This window comes from Euleptes europaea, chromosome 11 (assembly GCF_029931775.1).
Source record: "Euleptes europaea isolate rEulEur1 chromosome 11, rEulEur1.hap1, whole genome shotgun sequence".
NCBI classification, from domain to species: domain Eukaryota; kingdom Metazoa; phylum Chordata; class Lepidosauria; order Squamata; family Sphaerodactylidae; genus Euleptes; species Euleptes europaea.
In genome coordinates, this window is record NC_079322.1 from 44,730,618 (window position 1) to 44,749,557 (window position 18,940).

Consider the following 18,940-nt stretch of genomic DNA (forward strand, 5'->3'; position numbering starts at 1 on the left):
GTGCTTCCCCAACAAAAGAATAAAGCTCCATTGTGATGGTTCATTTTTCCCAGTTTTCACTGGAAAAATATCCAGGTTTAGATTCTACAGGTGGAGGTGACTTTACGACAAGGAATAATTTACTATCTGTCCTTAAAGTGAGATTCAAGTAGGCTGTATTGTTTTACAGTTTCACAGCTGGTACTTTGTCCACTAGCCAGAAACAATAAAAGGACCAAATAGTTCACAAGGGATTTCAAATGGAATGAAGAGATGTTTATTGTAACTACAGATCCAGCATTTTAAATTTGCCTGGTTTTGGTCAGTTATCAAGTCATGCTGCTGTTCTAAGTCTTTCATAGAATGGGGGAGGGGGGCTTGAGAGATTGGTTAAAATGTTCAATGGGTCCCATTCACAGGATATTGTATGTATCTGGCATATCTGGACCGGTAGTCTATTGGTGAGCAAAGTCCAGAATCTGGTAAACCAGTCTACTGTTCAGTTATGCCACATATTTCTATGTGACGGTGTGCATGTCCTCTCATACCTTGCATTTAGATGTCATGAATAAGTCACAAACTGACATAAGAAAAGCCATGCTGCATCAGACCAAGGTCTGATCTGTGTTCACACAGTGGCCAACCAGGTGCCTCTAAGAAGCCCACAAACAAAACGATTGCCGCAGCATTATCCTGTCTGTGTCCCACAGCACCACAGCCATGCTCCTCTGATCCTGGAGAGAATAAGTATGCATCATGACTAGTATCCATTTTTACTAGTAGCCATGAATAGCTCTCTTCTCCATGAACATTTCCACTCCCCTCTTAAAGCCTTCCAAGTTGGCAGCCATTACCACATCCTGGGGCAGGGAGCTCCACAATTTAACTATGCATTTAACCTCATTCCCCTTGCATGTGAAGTCAAGTCTGAAGACTTTCTAAACCAGGAAATCTTCAATCTAACCAACATTTCTTGTGATTTCCAGACTGAGAATTTATAAAAAATTGAGGTTTGTTTCTTGCCACAAATCAGGATTCTAGCCTAGGAATGTTGAAGAGCTTGAATTCAGGTATATCAACAGGTTGAATGGAAGAACCTTGGCACAGTATGTGAAGGGAGGATGAGGAGATACATGAGACTGAGAATTACAGGCGCATCCACAAAATGAATAAACTGTGGATTATTCCTGGTTTTTGAATGCAGCCACTGACTCAATTAAGACCTCATGTTTAGTTAGCTACTGTAAGATTAATATGATCATCCAAACATGGGCCACTGCATAAACTGTGATTAGTTAAGAGTATGTCAAACCAGGATCTGAAATTCTAGTTTGAGGTTGGTTTGTTAATAAGGTTGCCAGCTCTGGGTTGGGAAATACCTGGAGATTTTGGGGATGGAGCCTGAAGAGGGCAGGGTTTGGGGAGGGGCTTAAATGGGGTATAATGCCATAGAGTCCATCTTCCAAAGTGGCCATTTTCTCCAGGTGAACTGATCTCTGTCATCTAGAGATCAGTTGTAATGGCGGGAGATCTCCAGTCAACATCTGGAGGTTATTTATTAACCACAGTTAGTCTTCACTATGGCTTTGCATGATGTAAAAATGCAACCATCCTGGCTCATTCCTGGGTTGTGAAATGCAGGTCAAGAGGCTAGCTGGATCTCTGTGGGGAGATTCTGGAAAAAGTACAAAAGCATTTGTCAAGGCAAACTTGGGTGTGAACTGAATCTTGAGTTTACCAACTAACTATAACTAAAATAAATCATGGTTCTGCATTATGTTTAAACTGAGCCAGTGTATCTGTTAAGTAATTCTCCTTACATTAAAGTGGTACATCTTGCAAACTGTGCAACCATATCTAATTTCCAAAAGTATGTACAGGAGACAAATTACATGGACAGATTGATTATTAAAAAGCATTCTGCATGAATGCACAATGAAATCTACACCAAAAAGTTGCTACTAAAGCTCTCTATCAACATAGTTAGAAACCCACTAAGCTTCCTTCGATTACACATAGGTTAAGAAAACTATTTTCTATTGTAAAGATGGGGTGGGGGGGAACCTTACTTCACCAGTTTAATTTATGGAGGAATGGTTTTAAGAAGTGGCTTGAGTTTTATGACCTTTTCAGTAGTTATTGAAAACAAAATCTAGACAACTACCTTGTATTCTCTGTCTTGTGATTTTAAAACTCAAAAACAATAAGACAATTTCTTAAAATATTGTTGGAAACTCTCCACTTCTTTAAGTGACAAGAAGTTCCATGGACAGTTCAAGATTTGGTTTCCTTTAGAAGAGAGAATGAAATATTCAGATGATTTGCTTTATCAGCAAATATTCATTGTGGTGTAGTGGAGCCATTGTGGTGTAGTGGTTAAGACTGTTGGGCTAGTATCTTGGAGACCCAGTTTCGAATTCCCACTCACGCCATTGAAGCTTGCTGGGTGACCTCAGGCCAGTAACACTCCCTCAGCCTAACCCACCTCACAGGATTATTGTAAGGATAAAACTGAGGCGAGGAGAATGATGTAAGATGCTTTGGCTCTCCATTGGGGAGGCCAAAATATCCAAGCTGCACTCACTCTCTGCTCAACTCCACTGCAAACTACTGGTGCTAACACATTCAGTGGTTGGGGACTGGCCTTTGCTGGTCTCCTTCAGATGAGTTGCTCATTCAGCAAGCATTCATATTGAATTAGAAGCACGAACTTTCTTTTATCAAGGGCCCTCACCATTTGTTCCATATGATCAGACCAGTCAAATTTGGTATTTTGTATTCCTGATACTTTAGTTTTGCTAAAATATTTTATTAGTTAATAGGGTTCCCAGGTTCCCGGTTACGGTGGGCAATTGCCCGCCAATTCATGGGGCAGCCCTCAGCTGGTCGACTGGTAGAAGCAGGCCCAGCGGAAGGGGGGCAGCGACGAGTGTACCTGGCGCAATTACATCACTTTCACATCAATGAGGAAGGGCTGAATTGTGACGGGCATTCTCTAGCATTCTCAAACCCATTCTCTAGCATTCTCAAACACTCTAGCATTCTCAAACCCAAAACTTTATGGAAACTATAGAGTTTTGGGGGAAGTACTAGAGCTTCTCCGGTGCAATCTGCCATTTCTGCGTTGATGTGGAAGTGACATCGTTGGGCCAGGGTTGCTCATTGTCACCCCAGGCCCACCCCGAGGAGCTCCCACTGGTAGCCAGGAGGGACCTGGCAAACCTATTAGTTAACCTTCTATATTGCTAGTGCTCGGTAATTTAGCTTGAGGTATGCAATTTTAAACCATTATTGGTTCTATGGTGCAGATATAAATGGTGACATTTTGATGGGAGTTACTTTAAATCCACACTAAGTGTGGAGAAAGGAAGTGTTTTTAATATTGTTTTATTCATATTGTTTTATTGTGTTTTTAGTAATCATTTGGTCTATATTGTAAGCCACCTTGAATTCCACAAGAAGAAAGGCTGCTAATAATATTTAACAAATAAATAAAAGTTTATTGGAAATGTTAATTAAAAATTAAGTCAATAAATGAAATAAAGACTCCAAATAAAGTGCCTCTTCCAGTATTTAGTGGTCCTCAACTTTCATTCCTCCCATCAATTTCTTACAGAAATCTCTTTAGTTTGGAAGTATCAATCTACTCTAGAATATTTTTTGTAATCGCTTCTACACTTGGCACTGAGCCACAATAAGGAGGATGTACTGCCTTTTCATTGTCACTTATTAGGAAGGCCTGCAAAACGGCTCTGTCTATGAGAGCTTTTGGATGCCCCCAAATGTTTGGTATTTGGTTGGACTGTGGTGACTGTCTACCTTCTATTATTTTGATAGATTTTCCGTGCATTCCTGAAGGGGGGACGTCCTCTTAGGAGGCGGCGTAACCTCGCCGCCAGCGTAAGTGCGTCTAATCACGCAATAAGATGCACTTACACTGGCGGCGAGGGCAGTTCCGCCGGAGAATTGCTGTGCCGGTGTGCGGGGGGGCTTTCCCGAGGCTGGGAACAGCTGTTTAGCAGGTGCTGTTTTCAATGGCCCTGTTAAAAAAAAAAACCCGCGAAACAGCGTTTTTTGTTTATCGGCGTACGGGGAACGGCGTTAGGAGATGGCTCGCCTGCACCTTCTCGGTTTATGTGTCTATCGGTTGTGATGTATTGCATTTTTTGTTTTTGTATGTGGCCTTGTCCTGTTTGAGAAAGAAGGTCTACAATTATTTCAAATAAATAAGACAGAACTGGTGGGGGATAGTTTTCCGCATGAATACATTCATTTGGAATTAAAGTGCATAATCCGGTGGCTATCTTTTGCCTTGTCTAGTACTTCTGACAACAAATAAAGAGTGATTTATACTTGCCAGTCCCATTATAGTCAAACCATGCTATACTCTCAAACTGTGGAGAGTTTGGTATTGCACTTTTAACACTGAGGGAATGACATTAATCTACAAGACTCAACTCCAGACAGACATCCCGCTCAGAATCCTTTAAATCTTTTTAAAAATAAACTGTGAATAAATATGGAAGGAAAAAAAGCACACATCTACTACTTCATTGCCACTACTTCAGTGGCCATTGAAAAAGATTGATTGACAACTTCATTTTTCTAAGCTCGTCATTACACCGAGATAAACAGTGAAGAGTAAATCCACCATGTGAAAAACACCATAAATCCAGAAAGATAAGCCATTAAGACCTTGCAACAAATCCTAGTTGTGTCAACTGCCCATAAAGCATGTTTGATTATTCTTATCTAGCCTTCCTTTTAAATTCTGATATATCAGGGAAGCCTACATTGTTTAAAGACACAGAAGTGTAATTGGCTTGTCTTCCCCACAGCAGTACTTTAAAGCAGAAAATATGGACCTGAAAAAAGTCTAAATTCGTTTACTTTGAGAATGCAAGTTAACCAACAGAGAATGGTTTCCTACAAATGCACATTGCGCTGTGGCCACAAAAACTTACTGCACTGTGGCTTTAACCGTGTGGCGTGTGGCTCATATATACATCCTCTGAAAGCAATGTGTTTTTTTTCACCTACCCATATCTAAAGCTTTCTAGGTACTGTATAACACTGGCCATGTGATGAAGTGATTGTTACTACATTTCTGCAACCATTAAAATATGAAGAATATTAAATATGGCAATCGTAGCCACACCACGTAGCTGGTAATAACCAGTTCTTTACAGAGCTAGAAAGCCACCACATTGTGTGTCATGATGTTAGGCCCAGAAAAGTCCTCCTCATCTGCTATTACCCAAGACCCCTTTTGTATTAAGCACTGAATATGGGACCATCCCCATGTAAAAATGTGTTATTTCACTGTGTGATGTTTCTTGCTTGGATCCTACCTACATTTTCCACTTGTGGAAGCGGGGATGGTTTTTGCTAATCCTTCACTTAGCCCTCACAGTGCTCTCGGGGGTCAACTGACCTATGGGGCAGGAATTCTGGGGGCATGGAAAGCTGCAGCAGGAGAGGGAAGTTGTCAAAAATCACCTTGTTTCCACTGTAGAAAACTTGAGTAGGATCCAAGCCACTGTCCTTAAATTGCCACCGTTTTGAAAAGCTTATATTAAAGTTGACTTTAAGGAAGGGATGAAATATTGAGTCACTGTTTAAGATTTATTATTGTTATTGTTTATGTACAACAACCCGAAGAGATAGATTTTCTTTTTTTACATTTTATAATTGGGGAACTGAAGCTGAGTGAGTCGTAACTTCCTCAAGGCCAGAAAAGGCAAAACCGAGAAAAAAATTAGATATGCCTGTCACACTGAAATCGCTGGGATTTAAGCAAACATTGTTTAATACAGTTCAGGTTTCACTGGATGGGGTCCAAGTCTACCACAGCACCAGGAGGTTTCCCAGGTCCCACTTTCTATCCTCTCAACTGAACTCAGTTATAGCTTTCAGGAGTTCGAAATGATCTCTGCATTCAGGATTTCAAATGTATCTTAAGTACAAATGTGTTTGATTCCAGCAGAATTTTGAAGCACATTTAAAAGATCAGGGTCTGAATTTTACATCAGAACCAGATGTTATAGCAGATGTGTGGCAGCTGCCAAAACCAGGAGCCCTTCATCTCCTCCTTCTTTCTCCCCTGGTAATTTCTATTAATATCAAATGTGTGATGTCACCTCACTGTGATGTAAGTTCTCCCATCCTTCATTGGCTGCTGCTTGTGGGGCACAGCAACCAACAGAATAGTATGGCATCTCACATGTTTTGCATTACTAGGAAGGTGGAAGTGGTGCAGGATGGTGTTTTGTATTTCTATTTCTTGCCTCAAAATATTCATCTTCATTCTGTGGAAGGGGGGGTGAAGCAGGGCTCCTTCCATCAGCCTTCCTGTCCAACAGTCACCTGACCACTCTTCAGTGGAACTATAGCTGTCGCTAGCCGCTGTTCAGGAGCAAAGCCCTTTCCATTGGCTTCCTTTTCCCAATTTTGAATTTGTTAACCACCTTGAGTTTTTCTTTTAAAAAAGAAGGCAGGACAGTGATATGATACAATAAAGTAGTAAACAAAGAATAGATCTAGATGAATTATGAAATACATTTGCAGTCAATAGATAGCCTGTGGTAAAATTAAAGATTCCCGCACATTAACCTCCACGTACAGTATTCATAAACACCCACTGATAAAATCCATCAATGATGGGGAAGAAGAGATTGAGACTTTTTAAAAAATAAAACAAATAAAAATCAAACTGTGAGAATTCACAGAAAGTTACATACCAATCATTTGATTTCAATTTAAATGTAACATTGGTTGTCACATCTGAACAATGTACTTCTGCTTTGGACAAACCCTATCGCTGTTTGGTCTAAAAAGTTAATAAACATTTTTGTTGACAATATGCTAGCTCCAGCAATGTTTATTGGGGTAACTGAGTATTCAAGGCTGTACGTGGTTTACCTTTCAATATGGTTGTTAAAATACCAAATAAAATGTCAAAGTCTGTCATGCTGGTTTTATAAATTGTTTAGACTGAGAATAATTTAGGGCTTGTGCCTCATTCTTTTCAGATCATGCAGGGACGAGGCTCAAAAATGGAGGGAGGAGGGAAGTGTTCAGAGTGTTTGATGGAAAGGCATTCTCTGCACCATTTCCCTTCTAATCAACAATCCCATTCTTTCTTCAAAGCCCACAGGTCCCTTATTTACTTTTCTTCACTTTGGGTGGCATTTTGAGGCTATATTTACAATTCAGTAATAAAATCACCTCAAAGAGGGAATTTTAGAACAGCACACCAGATCTATATGCCCCCTCTATCATTTTAACATGGACAACGGGTACCTAATCTCTAGATTAAAATAACTTCGACAGTACCGTAGTATTGTGGTGACAGCAAACTGTCAACCTTGAAGGTTTTTTGAGAGCAATAAACCATCTCCCGACTACCAGGGAAGGCTATTTAGATTAACACACCTTTGTGACCCACGATTCTCCCCATTTGCCTTTCTCCATTCCCCTTCCTTCAACCCCAGAACAACAACATCGCTTTCAGCTTCTTCCCTCGTTTTCCCACACACAATGCAACCCAGACCTCACCTTCAGTTCTCCTGAGGCCACTTTGGAAGCCAATTCGATGACACAGCCAACAGCCATGCGTGCAGCACCGGACGAATGCAGCTCATTCCAAATGGTGTCACTGTCCACCTGAGCAAACAGTCAGCACAGAGGTTGGGGGGGGGGAGAGAGAAAGAAAGGGAAAGAGAGGGGGAGAGTATAAGAGAAAACAAATCAGTGAGGGAGGGCTGGCAGGGTGACAGCCAATGTACAATAACATTAGTCTTCCGTCTTGGCCAGCTGAAAAGGCCTTCTGGACATGGCTTTGCTTATACTTTTTCTCTACACTGACTTCTCCAATGGAAACACATTCCTGTCATGCCTCACTGCCATTCCCTGTTTAGATTTCTCATTACAAACAGCATTACATAGGCCAGATCTGAGCTGTTCTTCTGAGCCCTTAGACATCAGGCCACAGTACTCGATGCAACACACGTTCTACATCTTCTTACTTCTAAGGGAACAATGGGCTTTTGCAAAAAAACAGAACAAAAGCTTCAACAAAGTTTACAGAAATGCTACATTTTAATGAACTCAACTGTGGCAGATGCATTTGAAGGGATGACAACTACAGTTTACATGCTGTAAGTAAGAGGCATTTTAAAGGCACTTCTAATATGAATTGGTAGCCATACGATAATTCAGAGCATGTGAACAGGCAGACACGGCAGTTGGGATTTCTGGGAGTCTGAGTGTCTCCTATGTCCCATGGCCAGCTAATACAAGTGATAGTTGTGTCATCTGGATGGTGTGATGGAAATAGTTGAGGAAATAAGATGAGCATGATCTTTCCCGGGACTTTATATTTCATAATGAAGGCTGTAGAAGCCTACTAGATAGTAATCACATACATTTTATTTTGAATGCACTAATGATCACCTGTCTGGATCAAACACCCCCTTGATATTGCAACCTGTTTTGCAGCCTACATACTTTGACCTTTGGGTGATGCTTGGGGAATGGGCAGGGTTGCCATCTCCGGGTTGGGAAATACCTGGAGATTTTTGGGGCGGAGCCTGAGGAGGGCGGGGTGTGGGGAGGGAGGGACTTCAATGCCATAGGGTCCAATTGCGAAAGCTGCCACTTTCTCCAAGTGAACTGATCTCTATCAGCTGGAGATCGGTTGTAATAGCAGGAGATCTCCAGCTAGTACCTGGAAGTTGGCAAACCTAGGAATGGGGCTGAAGCTGAGAGAAGCTTGCCCACAGCACAGGGTTAAGTCTGCATTATTTTTATGTAGATATATTTGATAAAGCATGCAGTAGCCAAATGTATTTTCATATAGCATATCTCATCTAGTCTACATACAAATTTAATACTGAATCAGTATGAATAACTGAAAGAATGGCAAAAACAGTACCTTAGTGGCTAACAACATTTATTTAGCATAATCTTTTGTGAGCCAGCACTCACTTCATCAGATGCATGAACTGCACATCTATTAGGATGATGCACTTCATGCACCTGACAAAGTGGCTCACAAAAGTTTATGCTAGAACACATTTTTATTAGTCTCTATGGTGTCTCTGGGTTCCTGTTTTATTTTGTTGATACAGGATAACACAGCTCCCCCATCAAAAAGAATGATGCTATTGTCCTCCCACATCACTAAATAGGGAGGTTGGTGGAGAAGGAAGCAGAGAAAGTTGAGGATGTGGGAGTTGTCACATGGAGGGAAAGAGGAAATAGAATGGGGAAGTTGAGACAGGGGGGAATGGGTGTGCAACTGTGCTTCTGAGTCTGCCCTGGCAACCAGCACTGTACAACCGGACCATTGTTTTCCTGGATAGAGGATCTCAGGGATAGGGAAGGTTGAAAAACTGAAGATGGGGAGAAGATAAAGGTTGGATGGCTGGTGAATGGGAAGGCAGAATAGGGGTAGAGGCTGGGGAGGTTTTCAAGGAAGAGGGAAAAGGAAATAGTGGGGGGGAGGGGAATTCACCCCACAAGTCCTTGCAGGTTCCCACCTGTCCTGGTATATTTAAATGCCCCCTACTGTACATGAAGCTGGTGTTTTTAAATGCTTCTGCATGGAAAAATAGCTCCAGGGGCAGAAATGGGAGCCATAACTACACCCAGAGGGCTTGGGGCTACAAGCACAACCAGAATCCACACCACATTTTATTTGTGTCTTTGTTCTGGCTTGTTGAATCCATATGTATTTCCTCTCTGTTGGGCTATTTTAGTTGCATTTTCCAGATTGTCATTCCATTGTGTGTACCTGCAAAAAACTATTGCTGGTGGGGGGGGGGGATTAGTTCTCTAGATTTTTTTTATAATTATGCCACCTCATTGTAATAGCTCAAGGCAGTGTGCAAAAGGCAGCCTAATACATTAACATTATAAGGCAGCACCATAAAATCTGATGATAAAAACAGCGGAGACAAAACAAGGTGAGAAGGCAGGACATGAATAATGGGATCTCCTGAAATTTTTTACACATTCAATGGAGGGTTAGGGGAATCAGGTTAGGGGAAAGGATATTTAACCTTTTGAAAACCCTGAATAAAAGTTGTCTTCAAGGGCAATTTAAATTAGGAAGAACAGGTTAAATATTACCATCCCAGGCAGTTTTTGCAACACAGTTCAGGCCCCTCCATGGCTGCTTTAAACTTTTTTAAAAGCTCTGCAGATCCAGTAACAGATCTCCTTCCATCTTGACTAGTTTGGCTACAAATATACAAGAAACAAGCATAAACTAAAAGCAAGCCAGAGATGAAATATCATTCCTGTTGCTGTGTTCTTTTTTTCTGGCAGTTCGTGATGTTAATAAACTTCCAGTGCAACCCTAAATCAGTGTTGGCTGGCACCCATCGGGGTTGGCGAAGCAGAGGGCAGAGCTGGAGCCAATTAATCCTGGTTTAGTCCACATTAAGCTTGCCATTTGCCTACTGAAGGTGGGAGATCTCCCACCCCAGCTTTCATTGCCCACCAGTAGGAAAAAACTTTAAAATTGCTGCAGGTTGATGATGCTGTATTGCTTCTGGGGGAAACATAGAGGTGATATCATGTTGCTCTAGGAATTGGTGGAGACTCTATGGTTTCACCACAGAGTTTACAGTGACTCCTAGAGTGATGTAACATTACTTCCAGTTTTTCCCCAGAAGTGATATAATGCCATCACCTGATGGTGCTCCCATGTCCCTGTTCTCCCCACCCCCCAAGACTCCTGGCTATTGCCTGGCTGGCAACCCTGGTCCCCATTCTCCTCCCTTGGTAAAACAATTTAAGAAGAGTAATCTTGCCAATGAGTAAAGTTTATGTGACAGATATGAGCTCTATAGGTCTCAATATGATCCTGGACTTGCCAAACCTCTGGCTCAAGGACTTGCCATATAGTAAATAGGGTTGCCAGGCATCCAGTGTTTCCCTTTCAGTCCAGTAAATAAACTGGACATACAACTGTTTGGTATTTTCCAATTAAGTAAACCTTCAACTCTCACAGCCAAGTTTCATTCACATGCTCTTTCTTTCCCCTGAGCTAATAGCTACTGGTCAGTTTGAATCAGCAGCATCTTTGCAAATGCTCGAGTTTATAAAAACCCAATGCAAATCGATTTGGCATGCATCCATGATTGTTTGGTATGAACCAAACAGATCAGGTGATTGACTCGTGTCTAATTGATACCTTTGAATATGGTCTTGAATATGGAATTCTTGAATGTGTTCATGGCGAAATTCTCAGCATCTCCATTTCATGGAAGCTTTAGTAGGCATTAAAATTTCTTCTTCTGAAACAGTCCATGATAGGCTTATTCTTTCCCCCCTCCCTCCTTACTATGTAAGTGCCATCAAGTTGTAACCGACTTATGGCAACCTCAGTAATGGCACTTACATAGTTATTTTGTGAATAGAGATCAGATGCATCTCCTGTTAACAGGAGACTGTTTTTACCCATCATACTGGTTGATTTCCCTAATGAATCCTACATATTTGTTACAGTGCCTACTGAATGTTCAACAGGATGGAATTCTGGCTAGGTTTTAGGGTTCTACTGTTAAAAAGAATCCAGACTGTTTTTAGAGGAACCCAACTAGATTCTGCAGTGAGCTTCTTTCAGCCAGTCTCCCTGATGCCTTACAAGCACTGGCAAAAAGGTTCTACTTGCCTGTGCAAGTTGATATCCACACTAGAGTCAACCCTGCTGCACTGGTTCTACTCCCAAACTATTCCTCCTTGCTGTAGTAGGGTTGCCAACCTCTATGGACTCTATGGCATTGAAGTCCCTTCCCTTTCCTCCCCAAACCCCACCCTCCTCAGGCTCCACCCAAAAACCCGAAGAGGAACCTGGCAAACCTATTGCTGAAGGGAAGGCCCATTCCATGCCACAACTATGATAGCCTATTCAAAGTCTCTACCAGAATCATACCCGTCTAGGTCTATTGATCTTAAAAGGGTGTAGCTCTGCTTAGGATTTCAGGGTTGGACCTTTGAAATGATTGAATCGTGCCTTTACCTCGGCCTTTTGTAGGCGTAAGAAGAGGAATTCTGGCAAATCCCCCAATTTGGATGAAATATATAAGAATCTGGAAATTCAGCAGAAATCTGTGGCCTGAGTTCAGGTGTGTAGATTATATCTATAGAATCCTTCCTCTGTGTTTAGCGTAATTTGATTTTCTGGAAGACTTTCCTTAAGAAGGTTTTGAAACTGTCATCAACATTACACCATGAACATTATATTGGTTCCCTATAACCCTGAAAGTAAGGCCTAGAGTTCTCCTTGAATACAGCTGATATCCATATAACAGAGATGAGTTCCCCCAGGGAAATGGCAGCTTCAGAGAGTCAACTCTGTGGCGTTACATCCTCACTGAGTTCCTTCCCAGAGGCACTGCTCCCAGATCTTCAGAAATTTCCCAAGTTCAGGCTGGTAACCCTAGTTAACCTAGCAAAAAGAAGCTTCAACCAGTTTCTTAAAAAGCTGTTTTTGAAATACAGCCACACTAAATGTTGAGGCAGCATCCACATTGTTCATACGTCAGCAACACTTCAAAGAGGCAGAATCATTCATGACAATATTACAAGCCAGAATACACAGACCTACTCTGAAGGCTCAGATTTTTAAAGCACATATGGATTTACTTCACTCGGAGTTTCCTGAATGAATCTAGTAGTTGCAAGTCCCCCCCCCCCCCCACCCAATACAGTTAACATAGCTCAATCACTGGCATGTGTAACAAAACTAGAGCTCAGTAAAGCCACAGATGATAGAAATTAAACTACCTGTCCCCAAAGTGGATATGGAGTTATTAAAAAAGACTGAATGACTTAAATAAAAATTAATTTGCATTTATCCCACATGTAAGCTACTGGATTTCAACCTACAGCATGCAGATTCACCCTCCCCCCAGGAGTAAAAGGCATATGTAATGCCTTCTGAAAGAGGAATTAAGCCATTCAATCTATACCTCTCGGCAGGGAAGCTATGATAACTGGGGGGAGGCTATGATACATTTTCCCTACCCTTACTACAAGAAGTAGCAGGCATGGCTCTTCCCCCCTCCATTTTGTCTACACAACAATCCTGTGATGTAGATAAGGTTGACAGAGAGTGTTTTGCCTAAGAATCATATGCTCCTATCAATGGACTATCCACAGGCCAGAGCCCTGATCAGGCAAAGAGTTCTGGACGTGGAAAGGCAGCATGACCTAAGCAGAATCAAAAACATGTGCTACAATTGCAGCACTCTTACCAACGTGGTCCCGATGTCTTACCTTTCCCACTTAGATAGGCCAGAATACAGGAGGGCTTTCACCCTGATGCGTTGTAACGCACTCCCTTCAGCCGTCTTGGAAGGGAGATACAAAAATATACCATATGCAGGACGATTATGCCCCTGCTCTGATGGGAGTACTGAGACCCTCGAGCACGTTATGTTTGAATGCAAAATCTACAACAAGATACGAGAAGCCATTCTTTCTGTATTATCGGACCTCCCAGGGCGATCCAGAGCCTTTAGTCTTTTTAACATGCTCTCAGACAAAGATATGGAGATAACTTTTAAAGTGGCCAAATTTGGGTGGCAAGCAATGAGGACCAGGCGTGCATGGGTTGAACTTAATGGTTGAGCGATTTTATATTTATACTAATTTTAAACATTTAATATTTTTAATTAAGTGCTTAACGGCTTTTATGAGTGAGAGATTGTAAGATGGTATAGGGGTTCACACTTGATGCACTTTTATATGTGTTATGTATGTATATCTGGTATGTTTTTATGCTGGTCTTGGACCGTATTAAACTCTCTTTGTACTCTTTGCCTAAGAATCATAGGTGGGTGGGTGGGTGGCTTTAACACAGGTCTCCCCGATCCTAGTCTATTAATATGGTGATCACTGTATCGCACTGGTTTATAAAGAACCATTTCCCATCCCAGTATAGCAGCTGCCTTGTTCTTCAGTGCTATAATGGAAAAAGGAGGATTAGTATATTACAATGCCAGCTCTGGGTTGGAAATTACCTGGAGATTTTGGAGGTGGAGCCTGAGGAGGGTGGGGTTTGGAGAGGGGAGGGACTTTAATGCCATAGAGTTAAATGGCCAAAGCAGCCATTTTCTCCAGGTGAGCCAATCTCTGTTGGCTGGAGACCAGTTGAAATAGCGGGGAAATCTCCAGCTACCACCTAGAGGTTGGCAACCCTAGCCATCAGACATGCAATGACCAAAATCCCTCAACATCTGCCAAGCATCTGCAGGGGTTCAGAGGTTGTAGAAGGTGAAATGGTATCAATTAGAAGCAACAGGACCAGAGTAGCAAAAAATCTGATTCCAGGCCATGCCACAACAAAGCTGCGGAGATCTGAAAATTACATGGCCTGTTAGTTGCTAGCTTTGCCTATTCCTTTCACAGCATTGCAGTTACAGCTTCTGCCTTTTTCTTCTGACTTGCCAAGGGAGTAGTAAAGCATGCCTAGTCTCCAGGTTGTGCGCTTGTGGTAGGGAAGGTAGTTTTCCAGAGTTGCGTCTCACTGTCCTTTTCAGCAGTAGCACTTTAACAGCAGTCTCTCAAAGTTTTGCAGCCCTCATATTCTAGCCCTGTTCACATGTTACAATGAAAGTACATAGATCCTGCACCCATACCTCTTTGTAAGAAACAGCCAACATGTATTTACAAATGAAACCAGTGAGCAGTACCTTGATAAATATGCGGTTCCAATCACATGTTCAGCTGTTCATGAATTGAATGTAACGAGAACAACTCGAGAGATGTATAACGAAAAATCAACAGTATGCTGTACATGGGTTGCACATGTGTGCGCTGTAACTTGTGAACAGGCCTTCTGAGTATATACGTGCTAGTTTCAGCTTGTTACTGAATCATGATCCTGTGGATTCAGGAGTCTGACCTGTGATCAAGACCAAGGAGAAAAACACCCTACTAGACGTAAGCAATTATTGCTCGATTGCATAAGAATAAGTTTTGTCCCAGGTTTTTTCTCCCAAGAGTCTTGTAACTAAATACAATCATGCTGGGTATAATGACCCAGGGTATGCTGCTGTTCTCACAACATCAAATAACTCGGGTAAGTGTTTTATGTGCTGGTGGAAAGCATCATGTATGTGTGTAAGTGACATGGTGACCCCATAGGGTTTTCAAGGCAAGTGATTAAGAAGAGGTGGTTTGCCATTGCCTTCCTCTGCAAAATCTTTTTTGGTGGTCTCCCATCCAAGTACCGACCCTGCTTAGCTTCCGAGATCAGACGAGATCAGGCTATACTATACCATTCCATAGACCATTATACCCACAACAAAGAATGCTGGTTGAGTCACCATTGCCTGGGCTGTGCAATGATGGCTGGGAAGGGCGTTTAGGTAAACCCTAGTCTCTGGGAAGACCCTGGAATTGGAGTATACATGGCTTGCAGATGAGAGTGTACAACATGCAGGCAAGTTTGAATCTCAGCACCTCCTGTTTAGAACGGCAGTGTGGTTTAACCACTGATTTATCAATCTTTTGTTTTGTCTTGCTTGTGCTTTAGATGACACAAACCATTTCCTCTTTGACTTCAGGAGGTTTCTCTCTGCCCTCAGTGTCTAGATGGTACACAAATTATGGCTGGATATAGAAGGTTCAGGACAGGGATAGTCTGCATGCACATGTTATGGTGAGAAGCCATAAATATAACTGAGCCAAAAGTAGTATTAGCAAAGTTAGAAAAATTGTCAGCTTTCGTAGAAGGAGCTTGCAGATCATAAAAAATAAGAAGTAATTCTGGAAATCATGGATTTGTCATGTCACCCAGTGATTTATGTTCTCTTTACTGAATCCATGTGTCTTTGGAGGTACAAAAGCTTTTAGAGGCTCACATTTTGCCATTTGTTTCCAGAGCAAATACAGTTCCTTCATACACACACTTTTTTTTTTTACTGGCAAGAAAGCAGAAACTAAATCCTTTCCCCCAAAGCATTCCTGTCTTTAAGAATCGTGTGTGGCATTTACACAAGACTGCCAACAGAGCGCTTGCCATTCTGGGAATACGTTAGTGCCAGAGCATGTTGGTGGAAGTCCATGACTCCAGAAGAGCTAGCTGGATCCCAAGCATATGCCTGCTGCTGTTCAAATGTTACTGCCATTGCCATGTGAGTACAGCTGAAATGCTCTTCCATCTAGTTGTATTCCACCTTTAAGTGGGAACATCTAAACATTTGTTACCATGTGGATCTGCTCAAACTGCAATTATGCCAGAAAATGGCTCTAAAAGCCTGATCTTGCTAAGCTTATTTACTCTAAAGTAAGTCTAATTAATTTCAGCAGGATTACACTCAAGCAAATATGTCTAACATTGCAGTGAATTTTATTCATGTGAAATTACTGGAAACATCCTCCCTTGCATTTTGCTATGGTTAAAAAAAATGTATGACTTGCATGTCTACTTTCGTTTCATTTCACCATAGCTGAAAATGCAGCGATATGCACATTGGGATTTCAGAGTCTCCTTAATGAATAACTGTTCCTTCATCCCTTTCAGTTATAAAAAGTTATTTTTGGATAGCAAGGTGGTTCCTTCTTAAACATCACACAGCTAAATTATATGTGAAACAGAAGAAATATTCTGTAGCACCGGGTTCTTCTACTATTACATTTATATTATAAAACAGGACTATCTTATTTGTACATGATATGGGGCCTTATGCTAATCTTCAGATCCCATGTTCCTTCCAGGGTGATGCACCCATGTTACTTCTCCTAGCAGCTGAGATGTAGATCAAAAACTGAGGCACCCTATTAATATCCCAAAGCATGCCAGAGCATGTGTACAAGTCTGCTTATCATAGCAAAGTAATGTTTGGGGGTATTCCTGCTGAAAATGCTCACCTCACTTAACCTGTTTCCTCATTAGCCATGTGTTCTCATGCAAAGAATCCAGATGGCATTGCTACCAAGCAACTGCAGTCCATTGTCTTCCATTCTGCTTATTTATTTCATCTGTTTCTACATTGCTTTTCCTTACTGCAATAAAATTAGGGATACTTCAGATTTCTAAGTGAACCTGTTCAGCAGTTGAATAATCCTTGTTCAACTCTCACAATCAGACTGTGAGCCAATTAAAGATATGTTCAACTTGTATCAAATAATTCAAACACCTACTGAACAAGTTTGCAGTTGCCTGTTTGTCAGAAGTTGAAATAATTGACCAGGGAATCAGCTGGAAATGGGCTTCTGATCTACCCCACCTCTGAAAAACGGCTACATGAAGAGAAGTTGGAGATCAGGAACAATTAGCTTCTGATGTCCCCATTACAAAACTAGAAGAGATAATTTTGCTTCCACCCCTCTGAGCTTGGGGGGGGGGGGCACAGAAGCAGTCAGCTTTTGATTTCCCCATTGCAAAAGGGGGAAAAGAAAGTGGTGGCTTCTTTTCCCTGCAGCCCAAAGCTCCTTTTCGCTGAAGCTCAAGCTGGCCGCTTGAGGTCAGGAGAAGAAAACTATCTGTTTCTCCCCACCACCACAACCCCAAACTGAGAGCCTGGATTGTGAAGGACAGAAACAATCTCCTCATTTTCTCTACAACCCAAGCTGGCAGCTTGGAGTGTGAAAAAGAGAAGGCGAATCAGCTGGGCTTCTGGTGACCCTCAAATTTTCTTCATCTCAGGGAGTCTGGGACAGAGACATAGCCAGGTTACCAGGATTGGAGATCAGAAGATCACAACTTCCAGCTGATCACTGCAATCAGCTGTTCTTTGGCTCCCTCACAGACATGCACCTAAAAACTTTGCTGCATACACAGCAAAATTTCCCAGCAAGAGATCAGAAGCCAACTCCCAGATGATCCCTCATCAGCTGGGAGTTGGCTTCTGATGGCTGTAAGTAGCTTAGTCCTGTGAATAGACGCAAACAGGTTTTGAGCATTCAGACAGCTCACTGATTAATCAGTTGTGCTTGATTGCCACTGGTGACAGGAATGTGAGCTGGATGGGCAGGTATTCAGGCATTCCTAAATAATATCAAACAATTTTAAAACTAAACAGAACTTCACATGTTAAAAAAAAAAAAAATCAAAGCATCTCCAAACAGAACATGTTTAAACTAAGTCAGACAACATCTTCCCCCACCCCCAATTCTCATTTGTGGAAATATATTTGACTTCGCTAGCATGTTCAGTGTGGGCTGCCAAGTGTGAAGCACCAGTTTGACATGGTTGGTTGAAACGTCAGCATTTCCATGTTGCCCTGCCAGTTTTGAAATGTCTTCTGACACAGACCCTTCCCTATTGTTTTTAAACGGTTGATATTGCAAAAAGAAAAGCAGATCAGGATACGTTTAATTAATGAGTCTAATAAGGATGGGAAGGAATTGTGAACTTGTAATGTTATACTTTTTGCTTGTAACTGTGGGTTTATTACTATTATTATTATCATTAAGATTTCTAATTTCAACATGGCCAACTCTGTGGAAACTTAAGTTGCTTTGGGAGAAAAGGATGGGGGCAATAAAGAGAAGAAGAAAATGAAGAAGAGTTGGTTTTTATATGCTGACTTTCTCTACCACTTAAGGAAGAATCAAACCATCTTATTATCACCTTCCCTTCCCCTCCCCACAACAGACACTGTGTGTGGTAGGTGGGACTGAGAGAGCTCTAAGAGAGCTGTGACTAGCCCAAGGTCACCCAGTTGGATCCATGTGTAGGAGTAAGGAAACCAATCCAGTTCACCAGATTAGCATCCACTGCTCATGTGGAGGAGTGGGGAATCAAAGCCAGTTCTCCAGATTAGAGTCCACTGCTCCAAACCACCTCGGGCTCTTAACCACTACACCACGCTGACTCTAAAGGTAGGTTGGCTGGTAAGTGGGAAGGAAAGGATCAGGAAAAGGGCAGAGACTATGGGGGCTTTCATGAAAAGGAAAGAGGACATTCTGGTGGAGGGGAAGATGAGATGCCCCTTGC

General features: G+C 41.9%; 1 protein-coding gene across 1 annotated transcript in view; it reads right to left on the reverse strand.

Annotated features, from left to right (window-relative positions):
* The window catches only part of HDAC9 (histone deacetylase 9), a 504,774-nt gene that overhangs the window by 122,837 nt on the left and 362,997 nt on the right, over window positions 1-18,940 (reverse strand). Inside the window, exon 17 of the mRNA XM_056857023.1 lies at window positions 7,537-7,644. Coding sequence (XP_056713001.1) covers window positions 7,537-7,644 — 108 coding nt within the window. The remainder of the gene's footprint in view (window positions 1-7,536; window positions 7,645-18,940) is intronic.